This window comes from Lissotriton vulgaris, chromosome 11 (genome assembly GCF_964263255.1).
Source record: "Lissotriton vulgaris chromosome 11, aLisVul1.2, whole genome shotgun sequence".
Classification (NCBI taxonomy): Eukaryota; Metazoa; Chordata; class Amphibia; order Caudata; family Salamandridae; genus Lissotriton; species Lissotriton vulgaris.
In genome coordinates this window covers 156,774,102-156,791,582 of record NC_141699.1, presented here as the reverse complement: position 1 = coordinate 156,791,582, position 17,481 = coordinate 156,774,102, and the positions used below count along the sequence as shown (strand labels likewise).

The 17,481-nt window shown below is 44.7% G+C and overlaps 1 protein-coding gene across 1 annotated transcript in view; it reads right to left on the bottom strand.

Moving 5' to 3' along the window:
• Positions 1 to 17,481, bottom strand: part of IFT81 (intraflagellar transport 81) — a 1,042,527-nt gene that overhangs the window by 1,006,139 nt on the left and 18,907 nt on the right. The window contains exon 2 of the mRNA XM_086943010.1: positions 489 to 653. Within this exon, the coding sequence (XP_086799136.1) occupies positions 489 to 632 (144 nt within the window). The 5' untranslated portion in view covers positions 633 to 653. The remainder of the gene's footprint in view (positions 1 to 488; positions 654 to 17,481) is intronic.

The window sequence follows — 17,481 nt, the reverse complement described above, 5'->3', positions numbered from 1 at the left end:
TGTTTTTAGTCAGTAACTGATTGACAGTTCAGGTTGGAGCATTTTTAAATCCTATGATTGTTTTTAAACATATCTTAATTGATTTTTTTTCATACATACATAAAGTATACCGAGGGAAATACAGAAGACTTCATTTAAGAATTAACGCTACTTGACTAAACTAATTTCCTTGTAGGAGGAACCAATTGTATGCAGAACACAATTGGGGATGAAAATGCTTATGATTATTGACAGAAATTAATGGTCAGAGTTCATATGGGTCCACGGACCCCATGGATTGAGGTCACAGTCTCCTATGGTGCCACAGGTTAAGAAACACTGCAGTATAAAACCGCAGATTTAAGAGTTATGACTCTACAGAGTGAAGGATTTACCTTGATGATATGAGTTATATTCACAATCATAATACTAAAACACATTCACACTTCTAAAATCTCCTAGTGCAATAATATTACTATATTTACAGATATGATTATTCTACTTCTTACCTTAGGGTCAATTTCTGCCAAGACATCATTTAGAACTTGTAGAAGCTGCATGGGCTCCAATGAGTCAAATGTGATTAAATTATAGTTCTTCTTGAAGGGATCCTTGTTAAGCTTCTCAACAATGAATTTAATTTGGTCACTCATTTTGGTATTAAGAACGTGCCCCTATGAACAGATAAAAACATGTTATTAACAAACTGTATGTAATATGTGAACTATTAACTATAAATTAAAAACTAAAAAAAGAAAGACATTGGAGAAGAATAGAATAAGTAGTTTTTCAAATATTTCACCATACATTAACTTTTCTACACATTTTTCCACATCTAGACCTAGCTTAAGATAATATTATACGAACTGCAATTTTTTCACAGCAAACTACTTCCTGGATGGTCCACTACGTCATTGGTTTTACTTAGTAAGTTAGTGCACTGTTCAGATATATAAAAAAATATATAATCTGATTCCATATGGATTTTTTCAAACTTGCAACAACAAAAAAAAAGGTTTCAGAAGTATAGAAAAAAAACCATTTTAAATCATGGAATAGAACCTTTTTATTTTTTAAATAGCAAATGAAAAAATATTTTAGAACGTAAGAGTCAATCGGGAAAAAAGGTGATCAACGGATTATGAAATAAAAGAGTTAAGCGTAGGAGTAATATGAAACGTAAGAGAAAAGATGACTGGCTAACTTTAATCGACATCCTACTCAGTCTGCTATTTGAACAGGAACTTAAAATATGATCTCTTTCAAATACTAAAGAATGACTCCAACTTGAGTTAACTCATTGCATTATGTGATATCTGACAAAGAGCAGCTAGTTACATAAATGGGTCAGGGGATGGAACTATGGTGGAAAAGACAGACAGTATGATTGTTTTTCACATTTTCTTGTAAGGTTGCTAAATAATCATCAAGAAAATGAAGGTATAGTTTTCCTTCTGATTGTAATATAAGTACAGAGCTTAGGTATCTGTTCATCTGTCAATTAATGTGAAATAGATTCACTGTTAATCTAATCAGATGTTTCACAGGTGAAGCACAACCTATAAGGTTTTGGACCTTTTTTTAAATAAAAAACTCCCTAATGGTATCAAGGATTTGTTAGTGTGTGGGAAACATTTACCTGTGCAACTGTAGATATGTTATTAGCAGCAAGACAATATGTTTGTGATGAACACAGTTATCACATTAATTTTATTATATTAATTATACAGTATAAAATATCAATGATAGATTATACTATCCTGTATATTAAATTATGTTGGACTGGGGTGAATAAAGTACAAGCTTCTGACAGGGCTTGCATCCAAGGAAAAGAAGACCACCATCTTCCTCTCACATCACCACAAAGGGTATAATTGTTAATCCACATGATATTTGACTACTGTGATATCATCAATTTAGTGTAATATGGGCTTGTGACGAAGAGTTATACTGTGTGTGGTCATAGTATAAAGAACCAGAGGGACATACGTAGAAAGTGGGGATTGGAGGAAGCAGCCCGGGACACATCTCAGAATGCAGCCGGGGCACCTGCGAGAGAGCTACTCATCACTGCAGCTACTGAATATATTCCCTTCCAACATAAGACAAAGCCTCCAAGCACCCCCAATTCATATAGCTGGTGCGGTGATTATCCTTTATCCCTCACAACAAGAGTCAGATGATGTGGAATTTGTTCAGGTCATGGAGGGGGAGGCACAACACGATTCAACAGCGAACACGATAATCAGTGCAGCAATACTGCTTTGAAAGCAAATAGCACCAAAATAAACACACACAAGTTGCTCAGTGTCAGACTAGAGGATTAAAGGGTGATCCGCTTACTGAAAACACCCACCCTGGGATATCAATGTGCAATCATCAGTGGCTGCTGGTGCACAAAAGGGGTTATAAGAGAGGGTGAAAGAAAAGAATCTGGTACATGAAGCACCACAGCACAAAACCGCAATCAAACCCAATTTCAGACTTTTTTCTAGCACAGGCGGCAAACATGATTCTCAAGAAAAGTTACACCGTGCTTAGCACATGTTGTACTTATTTCCAGGTTGCCAACGTTTTAGTCTTCCTCCACGATGAGGAACTTTGAGTTGTTGCTGTGCACGTCTGTAGGTGGACAACACAGTGCAGAAGGGGATTAATGTTGGAGGGAAAGTAGGTGGTGCACTTGTCTTTAGCATCCTCACCATTTAATTTTGTAGAATTCGTTTGTAGGATAGCTGTGACGCATTTTGCACTGTTCCTGGAGGTTGCCACCGGCAGTTTTCAAAATTACTTGGCATTGCTTTCTGATAAATCTATCTCTCATTGTTATGAAGGGTTCACACTGTGAGCCTACCCCTTTTATCTTTTATACTGAATGGTCGAGTTTTTTTTCTCAATTTGTTTCGAGTTGACTACTGAATATAGAGGACATTGAAGTGCTCCTGGAAATAACCTGTTGGTGTCTGAAATTCTTCTGCTGTGAGTTATTTGACTAGGTATTTGTAATGACGGACTTTTTCCGGCCCTTTTTGGAGGGAGAATGATGGAGAATGACTCCAGTCTATCAGGCTTATAGTGTAGGGGTTAGGACTATAAGTAGGACCTCTCTGGGAGACATGGTAGGGTATATTCGTACCCCTTTTCTTAGAGTAGGGCTTACGAATTTAAGCTAGGGAGTAGATATATAAGTATTAGTCATGATCCACCCTTTTTCCAGTGTGTTAGGATATTTTCCATGGAGTTATACGTATTCTGGGCCCTGTAGGCCTTAAACGGGACAGACTCCATCTTGCTCTCTGCCTGGTAGCTTGAGAGGCTTTCTAGGTCAAGTGTAATATTTTAGTTTCAAGGTGTTGTTCGCTTGGAGAGAACCGGCTCAGGCTGGCCCTTATCGAAGGAATGTATTTTTCTCCACTCCGAAGACACAACTTCAGGCCGGCCGGCTGGGAACGTGTCCTTGGTACGGGGAGGTACAAGAATTTGGTGGGCGGCAGGTTACTGGCCGTAACTTTCCATGAAGGAACAGGCTTTGATATTAGCGAAGGTGTTAGAGAGAGAGAGAGTTAGTTCATAGGCGGCAGCTAGCCGTTAGCATCTCTGCCATTAATTATTTTCTTCGGCGGACAGTCGCCATCTTTGAAGTCCGAGAAAGATTTACCACCGAGACTCTCTGAGAAAGTTCGAAGGAGAAATAGCGCGGAACGCATAGAAACAGAGAGAGAGAGACCCGGTAGCCAATAACCAGCAAGGTTCCAGTGACTTGGAGGGAAGCAGACGAGTTTGAGCCTAGCGGTGCAGACGTGTACTTGTGACGGCTGGGGTGTGACTCTGAGACGAGCCAAGACACAGAGACGAGAAGGGAACCTAGATGACTGCCGAGCCCCGACTTCATATTAACCAGGTGATCTCCGCCCTTTCTTTAATTCATTCTAACCTTTACCTTTCCTTTGCAGAATATATATATTGCATAGTATTGTGTTTGTAATTATTGTCAATAAATACCCTGGTTTATTGTGAACCAACATGTGCCTGGTGTTCCTGTTCAATCGCGGTAACTGATCTTTGTTGTCTGGCATTGTTTGCATGAACGGATGTGAAATCCCGATCAGGTAAGGAGTGATCAAGCCAATAGGAAGCGAGGGGACCTTTGATGTCGGGAACAGAAGGTACATATTCCAATTAGAAGAAACATACTAAATTCACATTGTCCTAGTTTTATCCCAAGTAGATAAATGAGAAGTTTCTCCCATAGGTGTTCATAGGAAAGTGGTCGTCGTTGATATGCGGCGTTAATGAGAGCGTTGGGGGGGGAGACCAACGTGGAGGTTCGCGGGACTGTGAACCGAGTGTAAGTGAGAGCGTTGGGGGGGAGACCAACGTGGAGGTTCGCCGGATTGTGAACCGAGTGTAAGTGAGAGCATTGGGACTGCAGGCCCATGTGTAGACACGCCAGATTGTGTGTCATATCTGCCCTAGGGTAGATTAGTCTGGGTCGGAGTGGCCGCGAGACTAGCTGATATGTATAAGATATGATAGAAAACCCATGCATGTTTATTGCTATTCCCCTATCCTTAGGTGTGAGATGTACATATATGTATCTATAGTCATTGTAAATACGTTCTAAGGAGAGAGGTGGTTACGTTCTGACTGGGTTGGAGGGGCCCCTAGGGGCGGATTCCATCTAAGCGGAAAATCCGGTCATTACAGTATTATATCACGAAAGGGTGTGCAGACACTTGCTGTCTAGTGGTCTCCTTTGGAGTCCTCCTTGCTGCCTATAGTGAGGTTTCGAAGTGTCGTGTCTACATGACTATTTGAGCTGATCGGGGCAAGAGATTATTTCATTGGTGTATGAGGTCTTTTCCCCTCACTTTCTGCTGCACGATAATGCTTACGGACACACTAGCATGGAAGGGGTTGTGGGGCTGTAACTTGATGTCCTGTTTTCCATAATGCTTTCCTGGGATTACACAGATTGTAATCATTGTCTCTGGTGGCTTCCATGATACTTGTTCCAATGACCATTCAGAGCCTATTTCCAATCAATGAATTAAAACAGATTTGTAGAGCACTGCTGATCACCCGCGAGGGTATCCAGGAGTTGAGCGCTACTGCTGCTGCTGCAAGGGGATCAGTAGAACAGCCAGGTCTCGAGTCCCTTCCTGAATTCTGAGAGAGAGGGTGAGGTTCGGAGGTGAAGGGGAAGGATGTTCCAGGACTTGGCAGCAAGGTAGGAGAAAGAGCATTCGCCACTGTTGTTTCGTTGGATGAAGGGGGTGTGAGCAAGGGAGAGGGAGGCAGACTGTGGGTGTCTGAAGGGTTGGTGGAAGTTTATATGGCAGTTGAGGTACGCTGGTCCTTGATTGTGGAGGACTTTGCAGGCATGGATCAGCATTTTGAATTGGCATCTCTTTTGGATGGGGAGCCAGTAAAGCTTCTTGAGGTGGGGTTAATGTGGGTCAGTTTGGGGAGGTCAGGGGTGTGGAATTTAATAAAATATCTACTTGTCCATGGGGCAGGTTGCTTCATAACTCACTTGTTCTGTAACAAAATCAACTTGTCCCTTTGGTGCCATATAGTGCGGTGACACATTATAGCATCAATCTCATTATATAAGAGCCTCTCTGATTATGCCAGGGCTCACATACCACAGTAGTGTTTGAATAATTGCAATCCCCTTAGGTTGCCACGTTTCCGTAGATCCACATACTGGTGCTGAAGGCAGTGGTGTGCAATAGTTCCAGGGTTAGAATGCCCTTTTGAGCCTGTGCAAACCTACTAACTTGCATGCTTTAAGGGTTTTCAACAACTCTTCTCTAATCTTTTCCGATACTGAGAAATGTTGGTAATTTACTCCTGACAATGGCAGATGTAAACCACCTTCCAGAGTTTGGAAAAAAGTGGTTGGAGGGAAAGAGCTTGCAAACACTCAGATTTTGGCATGAGCAAATGTACACATGCATATTTGCTTATGCTAAAATGCAGTTGACAAATATTTCTAGGAGTACTATTTCTTGTCCTACTTGTGTAAATTCCTGGGAATTCATGAAAGCCGTATAACTGCACTTAATGCAAGGACATATACCATAGGAGACTTTCTTTAATAATTGGGCCCCTAATTTGGTCTGGTGTTGACCATGACCTTGTGCGTTTATTAAAACTAACTATATATCTCCCCCTCTCTCTCTCCCTCTCTCTCCCCCTCCCTCCTTCCCCCTCTCCCTCTCCCCTTTCCACCCCCCCACCCTCCCCCCCCCCCCGGCTTCACTGTGAGTGACAGCATTCTGCTCTTTCACAAGGAGCATATCGGCACACAAAGTAGTTTTGTTCAGTGCCAGTAGCTACTGTGGCAGTGTGTGCTTTTTGGGATCCAAAACACTTTGACAAAACTAAAAAGATGACCACCAATTTCAGACCTACTGGGTTTGCCGATGCTTGTTTATTTTTGTTTCCCATAATCTCATTGAAACGGTTTACACCGATTTCCATTATGAATATTTTTGGGAAATACTAGCATGCATCAACACATGTTATTAAATGATGCTGCAAAGAAATGGTACCTGAAATTTTACAGACGTTTTGCTAAATTTATTTTTTCCTGCTTTCATTTATTTATGAACATTTTATTTTGCAAGCAAAGAATCATCAATCTTGCTTTTAAGCTTCTGCAAATATTTGCATCAAATCAGAGAGCATTCTGTTAGTATTGCGCATAGCCTCAAACTGCTAAACTTTGAAAATGTGTGTAGTGCAGTTAGAGCTTACAACATTTACTTAGAGTTCTCACCCTGACAATAAAGGCTTTCAATTAATGCACCATAAATACAAGTTTGAACATCATTAACATATGGACAAAAATATTACCTTAAGTGCAGACAGTCCCCTTCCTTGATCCATAATGTGGTACTGCAAACTGGCAGCTAAAGGGTTTATGCTGCAGGGGTTTGGGCCTACTTGTCCCAAAATACACATGAAAACTTGTTGCCCTTGACCCCAAACAATATGACCTGGGCGTCAGGCTATAGGAATTCCACATCCCTGGGAGGCCATGGATGAGCCTGGCTGTTGCCTTCTGCTTGGTCTGCAGTCTCTTCAGTAGGAGATTGGTGATTTCGACTTGAGTGTGTTGACTGTTGACTCGGGTGACGGTTTGTGTGGCATTGACGGGGAGCCACTTGAAGATCTCCCGGAGCATGCGAAGAATGAAGAATCTGGCAGTGGAGATGGTGAGCTTGCTGTCAAGAATGATGCCAAGGTTGCGTGCATTGTCTGTTGATGTGGGTGAGGGTCCTAGTTCGGAGGGCTACCAGGAGTCGTTCCATGGGGAGGTATTGCCACCGAAGATCAGCACCTCAGTTTTGACACTGTTGAGTTTCAGGCAGTTGTTTCTCATCCAGTATTTCTTTTTTAAATTTCAAAAACCTTTATTGCAGTCAATATGGTACAAGTCATACTTGACGCAGAGGATGCAACATTTGATCCTGGTGAATATTTTTCTCATGTTATTTCAAAGTTACATCATAAGTACCCAAGACCTGACGAATGATAAGATCAACAACTCACCCTAAAGCCAAACAGCAGTTAGTTTTGTATACATAGACTCACAGTCTCATCATGTGGAGTAGGTATAGCACACATCAACCTAACAGTCCGGCACCTGGAGACATGGTTAGATTAGTCCGTTTATTTGTTACCCCATCAAGCTAGGCATACGTCAGATGCACAGGTAAGGGTATCGGAGCATGTTCACCCACCAAATAAAGTTCCCCACTCTTCACCATTGTTCCTCACATTATGGAACTAGCAACCCCAGTCACCCTCGTAGGTGAGCAGAGGAGCCAGGGGAGTTCGCCTCCGTGGGTGCCTCAGTGTCTCCTCTCAGTACCTCCTGATCTCCCCCTTCGGCATGTTCCAAGAGATATGTAGTCAGGGGGCCCTAAATATCTTTTGGTCTTGATTTCAAAGGTTAGAGTTCAGTATAACACTGCAATTGGCCTTGCCAGGTAGATAAGTCTCGTATCCAGTCTTTGAATTTAGGGGCCCGGCCCCTGTCCCATCAGCAAGCCACTTGGTGCTTTGCAAGAAAAAGGCTGAAAGCTAGGACTTTCTAGTGAGGGGTGACAATATCCTGAATACAGCCAAGCAGAGCAGTATGGTGAGCTGGTTGTATCTGTATAATTAACATTTCAGAGAGGCCCCCAAACACTTGTTCCCAGTATTCCCCTACCTGCGGGCACAGCCACAGCAAGTGCATAAAGTCCGCTCCTGCCCCGCCACATCTAGCACAGGTATCATCTTCCTTCAAGTGAATATTATGCAGTATGACAGGAGTGTGATGTAATCGATGGAGAAATTTATAGTGAATGAGTGATAGTCACTACAGCAAGATGAGGCCGTCTCTGTCTGCCTGCAACTAAACTCCCATTGTTCATCTGTCAGAGGGGTCTCAAAGTCTTTGTCCCAGTCCGCTCGAGCTGACAGAGGTTGTGTAGGAGGCGCCTCTTACGTATGTCGGTATAGTAAGGAAGTGACGTGTTTGGGGGTATCAGACTGTAATAGAGGATACAAAGGGGCCAATGTGGGTGGTTCCGCGGGGAATGTTGGGGTAGCAGCCTTAATACTCTGCTGGATTCTGATGTACATAAATAGGTCCATGGTGGAGGGAGAATGTGCCAGAAGAATTGCTCCCTAGTCCGAAACTCCCCTCCCACATATAGGTCACCCACGTGACATAATGAAGCGGTTCTAACAGCCGTCTGCATATCCATTCACTTGTAACCTGTAGCAGGGGACTGTGGGGAAGCGGCAGTCTGGGGGAGTACATCATTGGGGCCTTCAATTTGCGGGCAATTCTGCGCCAGGATATATTGGTGCAATCCACTTTAGATGGGTCTTTTCCATGTTCTTTTACCTCTGCGAACAGGTAGCCAGAGGTGGGAACCGGTGCCATATACCCATCTTCCACTGCCAGATGTGGCATGAAGGGGGGGGGGGTATGAAACCAGTAGGAGGCAAAGTGCGCTTGTGCACAATGATAATACTCGAAGTTAGGCACTTCAAACCCACCCTGGTTATATGGTAGCATTAGTGTGCTCAGTCGCAGACGCGCTTGCTTGCCCCCCCATATGAGCAGTGTAATTTACGTGTTAAGTCTTTTTAAAAAAAAACCTCCCCGGGTGATAGGGTATGTTCAGAAAGAGAGAGCAGTTTTGGCAAGATAACCATTTTTATCAGGGAGATGCAACCAGCCATCGATAGGGGAAGGCGTATCTATTTGTGAACATAGTCGGTGATCTTGTCTATAGCGTGTCCATAATTTGTGCGCATGAGAACATCTTTATCTCAGGAGATATGTATGTCTAAATATTTAATGTCCTCAGATTTCCAAACTATGGGGTAGTCCAAGGGGTAAGCTCTGGGTTTATCCGTGAGCGGGAATATTGCCGACTTGGCCCAATTTATTTGGATCCCCGAAATGGCCCGACTGTAGTAATTTCACCAAGGACCGGATTAAGATGGTCTTGTTTTTTTTATATATAAAGTCATGTCATCCGCGTATAGGGAAATTGGCAGCTGACGGGATAGGTATACTAATGCCCATTCCTGGTAGGGTTGTCGTATTCTTGCCGCCAGGGGTTCAACTGCTAGAGCGAATAGAATGGGGACAGGGGGCAGCCCTGCCTGGTACCCCTTGAGATGTTAAAACTATGGGAGGGGGCGCCGTTGAGCAGCACCGTGGCTGTCGGGTTTGTGTTTATCAGTTTCACCCAGTTTAGAAAGGGCTGGGGCATTCCCATGTAGCTCAGGGTGCCAATGAGGAAGTCCCACTCAACAGAGTAGAACGCTTTGGTAGCGTCTAAGAAAACTGCCACTGCTGAGCTATTTGGATCTATGTCCTGCATAACAGCCATGAGCGTTCGCAAGTTATGTGCAGTGGCTCTATTCCGAATGAAGCCCGCTTGATCTGGCAACACCAAGCGTTCCATCAGGAGACTAAGTCTATTGGAGAGGACCGTAGCAAGGATTTTAGTGTCACAGTTCAGTAAAGAGAGGGGGCGGTAGGATTCGCAAAGCAATTGAGACTTATCTGGCTTAAGGAGCGACACTATTTGGGTTTCCCCTCATGGTTCTAGGAAGTCTCCCTTCCTCCAGTGCTTCATAGAATACATCTTTCAGTATAGGGGCTAGAGGTGTTAGATATGTCTTGTAAAATTCGATGGGCAGCCCATCCGACCCCGGAGCGTGTCCCAATTTCATCCCCATTATTGCTTCCTTTATTTAATCAATTTCCAAGTTTAGACTCAGAAACTTTCGCTGTGTGTCTCCTAACCAGGCCAGGGTCGTGTCTTCGTAGTATTGAGAGAGGTCTAATGGAAGTTCTCTCTGGGAGGTGTATAGGGACTTATAGTATTCCACGAACGTCTGCAATTGATCAGGCAGATTTCTATGTGTCTCTCCCTGAGAGTCTTGTATCTCTGCGATGTAGTTGGAGAATTTGGGTTGACTAACCATGTTTGCCAGTACTCAGCCTGGATGGTCTCCTTCCCCGTATATCCTAGCCCTATGGTATTTGCCCCTGAATTTGCTCTCACATTCAGCTGCAGTTTCATAGTCCGTCATGTTGTCCTTAAGCTTGGCTCTGGTCATGTTCACCCCCACTCTGTTTGCAAGGTCCCTCTGTAGTGTTTTAATGTCCCGCTCCAGAGTGTTTAGTTCTCGTCTGATATCCCTGAGGATGCCTCCCCCTTAAATACAAAAACCCAGCATTGTAACCTTAAATGCTTCCCATACTGTGGTTAGGCTGATCTCTGGTGTAATATTCTTCTCAAAGAAGTCCTGAATCTCTTGCTCAATCTCTTTGTTAAGACTGGATCGAGTATGTGTAGGGGGTTCAAATGCCCGTTAATGTAAGGGTTTTGCCTTATTGGGATCTGTATAGTGCACTTCACAGGGGAGTGGTCAGAAAGTGTGCGGGCTGGGTGTGTAACATTACCCAGCCAGTGTGCCATGCCCACAGACACGATCAGGTAGCCCAACAGGGACCACGAGGAGTGTACTGCCGAGAAGTGTGTGCCTTCTCTCACCGTAGGGTGCTTGTAACTCCAGGAGTCGAGAAGGTAATTTCTGTCTATTAGATCTTTCAGTGCTCCCGGTGTAGTGGTATAGTGCAGATGGGTTGCAAGTGACCTATCGTTCTGAGGGCATATTACTGTGTTGAATTCTCCTCACCCAGACTAAGTATGTGGAGCCTATGGATTGTATCTTGCCACAGAGTGTTTCTCTTCCAGTCTGCAACGCTTTTCATGCATCTATGGAAGTTGTCACTTGTGGTGGAGGGTTTTTCCGATAGTGAGAGGATGAGCTGGGTGTCGTCTGCATAGGAATTGTTCAGGGAGGCTGACAAAAGTCGGGTAGGAGGATTCATCAAGCTCCTGTAAAATCAGAAAATTTTCAAGCAGAATAGCTTGGTGATGGATTGATCTGACAGACTCTGGAGCAAAGGCATCAAAGACAAATATGTATCTAAAGAAGACTTAACACATGCTGGTCAGAAATTAAACTGGACTTTGAAAAAAACATTGCAGAATTGCCTGACGAAATGTAGGCTGGAAATCAGAAAGGGTGTGGCAGAGATCAAGAGGCACCTTCATAATATGGGCAAAAGTATGTAGTAAAACAAAACTAATAATTAGGCCGCAGCACAAACACAGCAATTGGTCACCACAAATATATACCACATAGAGACTCTCAGTAAATGACTGCTGTCACAGTGGATCTGGAAAGCCTATCCAAAGAGAAACCATTTGCATTAAAAACATTAAAGAAGGAACAGAAAGCCACAGATGATCTACTGTGTCACAGAGATCTTTAGAGGTGTCTTGATAGAGAGTGTGGACTTCCATCTTGGTATCCTGTAAAGGAAAAGATCATGGCCGCTCCATGGAAAAGATAGAACATTGTGACAGTGAAGGCACCCTATTCCACCACCCTGCGACAGTGTCATTGCAGGATCACTGCGATAATGAAGATGTGATTCTGGAGCTCTACAAGTGGCTAATTCCCTATGGATGGGTCATGCTGGAGGGTCTGCAATTATCTTGGAAAGGCTGAGAAAGGTTGATAAAAATTATTCTTTTTTTAAAACACAAAAAGAGGGGGCATGGATAGTGACGGCATCATGGTGGCCGCACTATAGTGACGCTCTCTCTCTCATCGCCCATGATCAAAAGGTTCGTCCCACCGCAGATTCCATCCTCAGTGAGCTGGGCATTTGCTGTGGCAGGAACAGAACCATTGAGCTGGGAGTCCCTGAAAGGAGCTTCCAACCGGATTTGGGCAAAGCCAGGCAGCCAAAATTGGATCACTGGGACCTGTCCATACATGTGGCTTTCCATTCAGCAGGTCTTGAGAGGGGCTCATCCGGGGATGTGGGAGGCCATTAGTGGGTTTGCCCTTGGCCCACGAATGAGGTCTCTTGTTGACAGCTCCCCATAGGTGACAGAGGAGGTGAGTGGGGCTCCCGATGGGTCCCTTGAGGGGTCATGATCGGGTGGCAAACACTGTGATGGGGACTCCTCCTGGGCTCTATGTGGCCTTTCCTGGTCGAAGGCTGACCTGAGGCTTGGGGGACCCTTCTCGAGGGCAGATAACCATCACCGTGCTCCTTCTGAAGGGAGATGCAAATACCTTTCCACGTGGGACCCCACTTTAAGCAGTGACCCCCAAAGAGCTACATCAATTGTTAGATTGTTATGTTATGAGCACTTGTTATAGCGCATAACTCACTCCTGAAAGAGTGGGGGCAATGTTTTACCCTTTTTAAACATTGCACAAGGACGCTTTGCTACGCCTCCCTTGCTCTCCTCTAATTTGGGAGCCCCACTGCTCAGCGCCCCGACCTACGGACTAGTTTGAACCACATGCCCTGCTGTGGCAGAACTGTGTCACCCATAGATCTGGATCTCCGATGGAGCTACCAATCAGGACCCCAGCGACATCAAATATCTTCATCAGCATCTCATACTATATCTTTGGGGAAGCGGGCATCCCTGTTGCCCTTAGCCTCTGGAAGCATCTGCTGGAAAAAATACATCACCTTTTTGGAATGTTTACCTTTGGGTGAGCATTAAATCGGACGGCTTGTACTGTATCCTTGGGTTTTTTCTCCCAAGAAGACCAACTGGGTCTTGCAGGCCGGTCCGTGTCTCAGCTGAGGCACTTTTACAGCCCTGATTCATCAGCTCCAGTAGTGGGGCTTCCACAGTTCCTCCAGGAATCCACAGAAGTGTCCGACCGCACACCATTGACCTTAAGTGGCACCCCCGGAAGCATATGTCACTTATCCTGAACCTTCACGTTCATGAAGGCCTTGACCTGGACTGCTCGTGCTGAAACCCTGGGTTCTCATTTCCTTGAGGACAGCCAGGATTTTGCAAGTGGTTCCGTACTGAGCCTATGGCCATATGCACAACACAATATAGTTTCAAATTAGCAGCTCCAGCTGAAAAGACAATGTACCCCATCTCATTTTAAACCCCCACCATCTACTTCCTCACACTGTCTCTGCATTGGAAAGGCCCAAAATCGGCCCTTACTGAAGCTCTTACCAATGACGGCCCCAGAAGCTATCCGAGACGACATCATCATCCATGGGCCCAGATAAACTAAATGATATATTGGAAGCAATCAGTTCTAAGCAGTGTACACTTAACTTGCTGAGCTCACCGAACTTATACAACTGCTTGAATGCTGGGCAGAGGACGCAGAGGGACACTACAGGGGAAATAACTTAAGGGTGATTGGCCTCCCTTATGGAGCAGAAGAAATAACCCAGCGAAGTTCACAGAGTAGTGGATTAAACATTCACTCCCACCCAGAATGCATCTTCTTTCAACTCAGCCAAAAATGCCCGTTGTGTGCAGGCTAGACGCCCCCTCCAGGTGCCCAAATCACCCTTCCATAGTCCAGCTCCTACATCACAAAAATGAAGACGCAGTCCTTCAGGTTGTGGGTCTAGTTGGGTTTACTGAATTAAAGAAAACATCAAGTACTATTCTTCCCAAACTACACCCAGGCATCCACCACCAACATGCTTAATTTTTGTGAGTGAAAGGGAAGCTGAGCGACATAAACATTAAAGAGCCCCTCTTGTTCTGTTCCACACACGAATCGAGATCTTGATCGATCAAAAGGCCTTCTTCATCACAGAACCAGAGGTCATTTGGGACTGGGTCGAGGGGTGTGGCACGTCTTACCAGCTAAATTAGCTTTCCTGAAAGGCAGGTCTGGATGCCACTGGAGACATCATGGACTGGAGAAGAATAATTCTGTTTCCACCCGAACTGCACCATCTCCAGAGCAGGCCTGAATCAGCCGAAGATCCACCCTCACTACAGCTGCTACTTTCTGTGACTCTGCCACATGTCTCATTTTATCCTCGACGCCAGACAGAGATGATGCATCCTCTTCCCTGTTCTCACCACAGCCAGGTTTTCCTCCAGTGGTAACCCCTCAAACTGCAGTTGAGCTGTTACTCCTCATCTGGACTCCAGATACTGTTTGCTACCCCACGTGACCTTCCTACCTCGCCAGGGATCTATCCGCTAATAAGGCATTCTAAAATCACAAAATCCGATTACAAGGTTTTGGGATGGGAAAAGTTTTGGCCTCCTGTATCTTTCCAATCCTACTACAACTATTCCATAAACATGAAAACAGGTTAATTCCCCGTAGGAACATTTTGCTAAATCTCCGATTTCTTTTTCGGCTCCTGGAGGTTGCTCCCGGGCTTGGACACGTTCTGTAGCCCACAGCCTTGATCTTGAAAAGACCTTTGACACCTTACACTGGGACTACCACTTTAATGTCCTTTTGCACTTCAGCTTGAGGACCCGCACCATTCAAATCATTTGTATACTATAATCATGCCCATTCACACATGTTCAAGTGGGTAATCTCAAATATCCCTTCTTTGAGATTCGAAGGGGAGCAAGGCTGCGCTTTACCCTCCTTGCTTTTTGCCTTGGCCTGGTAACCATTGATGTAACCGCTGCAGGTGAGCAGGACACATTCTGCTTCACTCTCAGGGGCAGCATTTCTGCAATAGCTTAGCTTTTTACAGACTTCACTGCCGCCTGTGTCAAATTTCTGAAGTCCTGTATCTTCACATTTGTGCCAAACAAGACAGAAAAACGAATAGAGCCATGAGGCCTACTTCGTTGAGAGGGATTAATCTTTCACTACTATGGGATCACAATCGACCATAATGACAGAGATCAACTTAAGGCAATCTGACCCGAATGGTGACTGCTCTTACTTTCCAGGTGGCATTACACTTCCAAAATAGGCCGCCCTCCCCCACTTACTATGTTTTTAAACAAATTGCCTCTTACCCACCCATTGTTTTTTTTCACAGTCTAGACATGCTCTTAGGAGAATTCATCTGGCACACTGGGAGACTCAAGCTTTGCCTTCCGATCAACCTCGGAGGCCTAGGGACTCCTCACTTTGAGATATATTACCTGGCTGCCCAGCTACAGTGGCTGAGCAGATGACTTGCAAGCCTCTCTTGATGTGACATGCAGTGATAGACGCCAACTCCGATTAGATGATTTCTTGGTCACATGCACTCACAGATTCCATTCTGATACTGATCTTCGGCCATACACGTGTGGGCCTCTCATGGATCTAGTGTCTCCTTGGTCAGGGGAATTTAAGCCACTGGCATACAACAAATTGTATGATATCGGTTTCAAAACAGCTGCCTCCTCCCATATAATGAGATATTAGAGTGGTTTGATCTCCAACTGGGCCCAATTACTAACGCACTGCACCAGTCAGCATACTCTTCACAAACACTGGTCCATAACTGACACTGAGCCGAAACACATTCACTCATTCAAGCCCCATTACACCATAAGGTTGGGCCAAGGTAAATTCCTTGGTTTTACAAGCCACTACCTTCCCACATTTCTACATCATTAAAGCCCTTGCAGGACGAGAGGGAGATAGAGGCAAGCAGGAATTTCATTAAAAACAATGGTCGATGGACATAGCATTCTTGCACTTGGTCTACTAAAATGCCAAATTCAAATTGATACAGTATTTCAATCTTCACAGGGCTTACTTCCCTCCTTGAAGCCAAATTGCTGATGGGGGGGGGGGGGGGGGGGGGGGGGGGATTAGGCCAGGGTGCAGTTTCCCAACTCTATCGCTCGCTAATTATTAATGCCCCTAACTGCTTCCTTGGGATACGCAGGTGATGGGAGGCATGGGTGGGCGAACTTGATGAGGAGGAGTGCTGCGAGCCTCGCATGGCCACCAGGGTGCTGCCCATCTTGGCTCGCCCCTGGTTGGTTAAACTCAGTTACCTTCACATTGCTTACATGACTCTCCAACGCCTCCATCGAATTGTCGGAGATGCACGAGCCAGCTGTTCATTGTCAGAAGCAGATTTCTTTCACATGGTGAGGGCCTGCCTGGGAGGGGTTCCCTTTTGGGAAGGGGTTGGAAGAGAACTCTCTGCAGTTTTAGGCTGGTGCCTCGACCTCGCCCAGAGAATTGCTATTTTGGAACTATTCGAAGAAGATGTGGATTGCCAGAGAATGGAGCATATATTCACTGGAGTGGTGACCCTGGTGGCCAAGCGAGGTGTAGCTTGCAACTGAAAGTCCCCAACCCCCCCCGCCCACAAGTGGCGCAATGGAAGAAGGGGGTGGATTGGTGTTCCCAGCAGGGACGACCTAGCTATGAAGCCAGGGTCTGCACCTGTAAATGTAATACCATCTGGGGCAAGTGGTGGGCTTATTATGGTTTGGATGTAGGGACAAACTGATTGTTGTTATAATGATTATGCACAGGTCCTGTTTGTGTCGATTGATGACAGATGGTTATGTTTGTTGTTGTGTTCTTGCGATAAAATCAATAAAACTTGTTTATAAAAACAGTATTTAATTCAGTTCCCTTCCTGGAATGATCCATATGTAGAACTTCTACCACAGTGAACAAATTGTTAATTGAATCAGGAAGGCTCTAACATAAATGGCTGATGAAATCTCCTGCAACAATTAATTCATCCGAGCCATGCCTTTTATCTGTCAGTGAGCCAATAATAGAACTTAAGGTGTAAATATTGGTAGACTCCCACGACCATGATTTAGCATTGGGAAAGTTAACCAAGGCTACTGTAGTAAAACCAGGAAAAGTCCATTTTAGAGCCTGTATTATATGCGGCCATGAATCGATTTTTTCCCCGTTAAAAGCTAAAGAAACAAGCATTTACAATGCAATGGTTTCGCCTTTGGAAAAGTTAGAGCTATTGGCATTGTAAATGACAAAATTTGTATTTATGTGTTGGTTTTAAAAACAGATAAATAAATGGCATTGTCATTTACATTGCCATTAGCTTAATCTCTCGCAAATGTGAGACCTATTGTACCCTACGGACGAGCTCAGCAGACAGCAATTACTACCACACACACACACACACACCCAGAGCCACAC